The sequence below is a fragment of the Eucyclogobius newberryi genome, unplaced genomic scaffold (genome assembly GCF_026437365.1).
Source record: "Eucyclogobius newberryi isolate DKJ021-1_F unplaced genomic scaffold, fEucNew1.0.hap1 SCAF_14, whole genome shotgun sequence".
NCBI lineage: Eukaryota > Metazoa > Chordata > Actinopteri > Gobiiformes > Gobiidae > Eucyclogobius > Eucyclogobius newberryi.
This window is the reverse complement of record NW_027315768.1, coordinates 20,874,341-20,877,767: the sequence shown is the minus strand read 5'-3', so window position 1 is coordinate 20,877,767 and position 3,427 is coordinate 20,874,341. Positions and strand designations below refer to the sequence as shown.

Below are 3,427 nucleotides of genomic sequence, written 5' to 3'. Positions count from 1 at the left end.
TTGCCTGCATAGATCCACACATTGCCTGCGTAGATCCACACATTGCCTGCATAGATCCACACATTGCCTGCGTAGATCCACACATTGCCTGCGTAGATCCACACATTGCCTGCGTAGATCCACACATTGCCTGCATAGATCCACACATTGCCTGCGTAGATCCACACATTGCCTGCATAGATCCACACATTGCCTGCGTAGATCCACACATTGCCTGCATAGATCCACACATTGCCTGCATAGATCCACACATTGCCTGCGTAGATCCACACATTGCCTGCGTAGATCCACACATTGCCTGCGTAGATCCACACATTGCCTGCGTAGATCCACACATTGCCTGCATAGATCCACACATTGCCTGCATAGATCCACACCTCCTGATGGCGCGGTCCTGCTGTGAAACAATGACATCATCTGCTTCTCAGGCTGTGGAGAGGGGCGTCCACAGAGTGTCTGTTCCGCAGACAAGGCGTCGGCTTTGAACTATTTTGCTACAGATGCAACGTTTTCAAGGATGTATGGCATTTATATTTTGTAATGCAATGCATAGCGTAAGCAACCATCTCATCAAGCGCACGAGGATCCACGAAGAGACTGCGCGCGCGACATGAGATGGAAAGAATTACATGCGCTAATAGCTATTCGTTAGCTTTAACTATAGAACATTTTATTAATGAAATTCATGGCTTTTATTTGTTAATATTTTTTCCATAAATGAACAACTTTGCCAGCTATGGCAGTAAACGCTTCGGATCCGCTTTTTAATCCTTGTGTTTACCATGAGGCATTTAAAGGTAAGTGTAATTCCGAGTTGTCACTTCATGTGTCTAACTCATGGATGTATTACACTAACCCAGCCAAGCCCGTGTGCAACCTGAGCTCTTTCTGGGAAAAAGACCGAGTCAGTTTTAATTGACCCTTTGTCCACACCTTCAATGCTACTTGCTTAGCCTGGTGCATAACTCACTTCATTGCATTTCTGTCTGTTGTCTGTCTGCTGACTGTCCAGTGGAGCTACAGGTGAAGCGCCCACTGATGCCGGTCCACCTGAGCCCGGGGCAGGTGGGGCTGGAGATGCTGTGTCTCTGCGGGCAGCTGGACCTCCTGATCAGGGCGCAGACTCAGCAGGTACAGCGTCTGAGTTTCCCCAGAAATACACACACTCCCCACTTATTCAATGACTGTCCACGTTTATAGCAGGAGGTCATGCACAGTCTTTCATCTTGAATTTGTGTTTCTCAGTTCCAGGAGCAGTTGGAGGGTGGTTGTAGCCCAGAGGAATCGGATACTTTTCAGATTCAAGGTAGGTCTGCCTGCCTAACCCACAGTAACCGTGGTATGTTTCTTCTATATAAAGGTGGTTTTACATTTTGCAGGATCTGAGGTTCTTGATCAGATGCTGCAGTGCCTTGAACATCTACCAAAGCCTATGCCACAGCTAGAGGTACCTGACAAATCGTTCAATTGCAATTGTTTTCTTATATGAAAGTCAATGTCCTTTGTTTCCATAGGATTACTTGGATTTGATTGGCCTTTCAGCAATGTTTCCACGTGTAGAGGTTTTCTTGATTCAAGGCAGTCCCGTTGAGATGCTGGAGAGGCCTCTTATGGATGGTGTGTTTTTAAATGGCAATATTGTACCTGGGGCCCACAACAGTGTTTGTCAAAACCTTGTGTTTATACTTGTAGATTATTTCTCTCATATTGCCAAACTGAATCAGCTCTTGGTGCTAAGTCAACAGCTTGAAGAAGACATCAACCACCTTGGCAGTCATAAATATATTGCCCACCAGCTCTCGGTTATATATGTAAGCAGTCTTTTGAACGTCGTGGTGTCTTGTAGTTATATTTACATGACGCGGTAATGCAATTGTGCTTGTTTCCAGCAAGTAGTCAGTTCTTTTAGAGGAATCAAGGTGTTTTCTGAAATAAAGAAAGAGATTGAAGCCAACTTTAAACAGCTAAAGCAGTCACTCGTGGCAGAGGAAGGCTCCAGGCATGAACCTCAGCTGTCTGCGCAGTACGTTTCTTGGTAAGTTGATCACTAGAAGTTTACTCCAATCAGACATGGCTAGGTGTGGGTGATATTGACAAAATTGTATATATCAATATTTTTTATAAAGTATTCTGATACTGTCCAACAGAAATGAGTTAAAACATAACTTTAAAAGCATTAGTTGAGGTTTAATTATCAGAAAAAGTACAGAAATATAACCATAGAGCCTTATTTGGCTTTTTATTTTATATTTAATCAGCTCTCTTTGTAGCATGTCCTCCTATAAACAATATACACAATATTATCAAACTGTTTATGATATGGCCCACCTCTCCACTGACAGGTCTTATTACACAACCTCTCTACATCCTTGTGCAAATGGGCTTATTCAGCAGGTGCATAATGGGATCAGAGTTGTTCATCTAATTTAAGTCAGGAAAATATAACGCAATCTTGTCTGTTTAGGATACTGGAAATGACTCAAAACATAAACTCAATGGTGTTGTTGCTGCCAGAGGAGCTGACTGAGGACCTTCACCCAGCCATCACTTTCATGGCCCAGTTCTTGTCCTGACCCACCTGAAGGGTCACTGATGAACACTAGTATAACCCATAAAAGGTGCTACACATTATTGAACTGACTGTACGATGATGTGTTCTGTTTGTCTGAATATGATGATCTGGGTTTTCTTGCACTATAGTCATTTTAAATTAAACAAGTAATAAAAATACAAACTATTGATTGACAGTGTTTGCTTATCCTTATTGAAGAGACTGTATGTAAGTGAGTGACGGTGGTGGTGAGGACTAGCCTGTTAAAAAGACCACATAACAGGGGAGTACAGACTTTTCTTCGATATATTCAAATATAGACGAAATGGGGGGCCAATGGAGGGATATGATGGGAGAAAATTATCAAACTTTATGTAAGTAAGTAAGTAAAATAAGTAAATGTTATTTGTATAGCACCTTTCACAGACAGAGGTCACAAAGTGCTTCACAAAACCCAGAATAAAACGATAAAAACACAAAAAACTTACAGTGAGCAATACATATACAACAATATACAGTAAAATCAGTCCCTAAAACAAGTGCATTTAAAAGGCTTGACTAAATAAAAAGGTTTTAAGCTGACCCTTAAAAGCAGTAACTGAGTCCAGTGACCCTAGGGAGAACGGAAGATCGTTCCAGAGTCTGGGGGCAACAGCCTGGAAGGATCTGTCTCCTCTGGTCCGAAAACGAGTGCGAGGCACCAACAACAGTTTCTGGTCCAAGGACCTTAGTGAGCGAGAGGGAGTGTACGGTTTTATCAGATCGACCATTTAAAGCTCTAAAAGTCAGAACTAGAATTTTAAACTGTATCCGGTACGAGACCGGCCGCCAGTGAAGGGCTTTGAGAAGTAGATGTAAGTAAAGTGGACCATTAAG

The 3,427-nt window shown here is 42.5% G+C and overlaps 1 protein-coding gene across 3 annotated transcripts; it reads left to right on the top strand.

Annotated features, from left to right (window-relative positions):
• The first annotated feature begins 403 nt into the window (after positions 1-403).
• On the top strand, positions 404-2,747 carry LOC140359188 (uncharacterized). Of its 3 annotated transcripts, none has more exons than XM_072444055.1 (8): positions 404-519; positions 1,013-1,131; positions 1,246-1,306; positions 1,380-1,447; positions 1,515-1,617; positions 1,693-1,811; positions 1,890-2,035; positions 2,465-2,747. In XM_072444055.1, exons 1-8 carry the CDS (start codon positions 501-503, stop codon positions 2,571-2,573), a joined length of 744 nt encoding a protein of 247 aa, XP_072300156.1. In that variant the 5' UTR covers positions 404-500; the 3' UTR covers positions 2,574-2,747. The 3 variants fall into 3 exon arrangements, with proteins under 3 accessions (XP_072300156.1, XP_072300155.1, XP_072300154.1); XM_072444054.1 differs by lacking the exon at positions 404-519 and adding an exon at positions 558-797; XM_072444053.1 differs by lacking the exon at positions 404-519 and adding an exon at positions 559-797 and having other exon boundaries at positions 1,004-1,131.
• Positions 2,748-3,427: the final 680 nt, after the last annotated feature.

Coding starts and splice junctions, on each gene's coding strand:
- LOC140359188 (XM_072444053.1), top strand. CDS start 737: ATGGCAGTAAACGCTTCGGATCCGCTTTTTAATCCTTGTGTTTACCAT. Junction 798..1,003: donor TTACCATGAGGCATTTAAAG/GTAAGTGTAATT, acceptor GTCTGTCTGCTG/ACTGTCCAGTGGAGCTACAG. Junction 1,307..1,379: donor GGATACTTTTCAGATTCAAG/GTAGGTCTGCCT, acceptor TACATTTTGCAG/GATCTGAGGTTCTTGATCAG.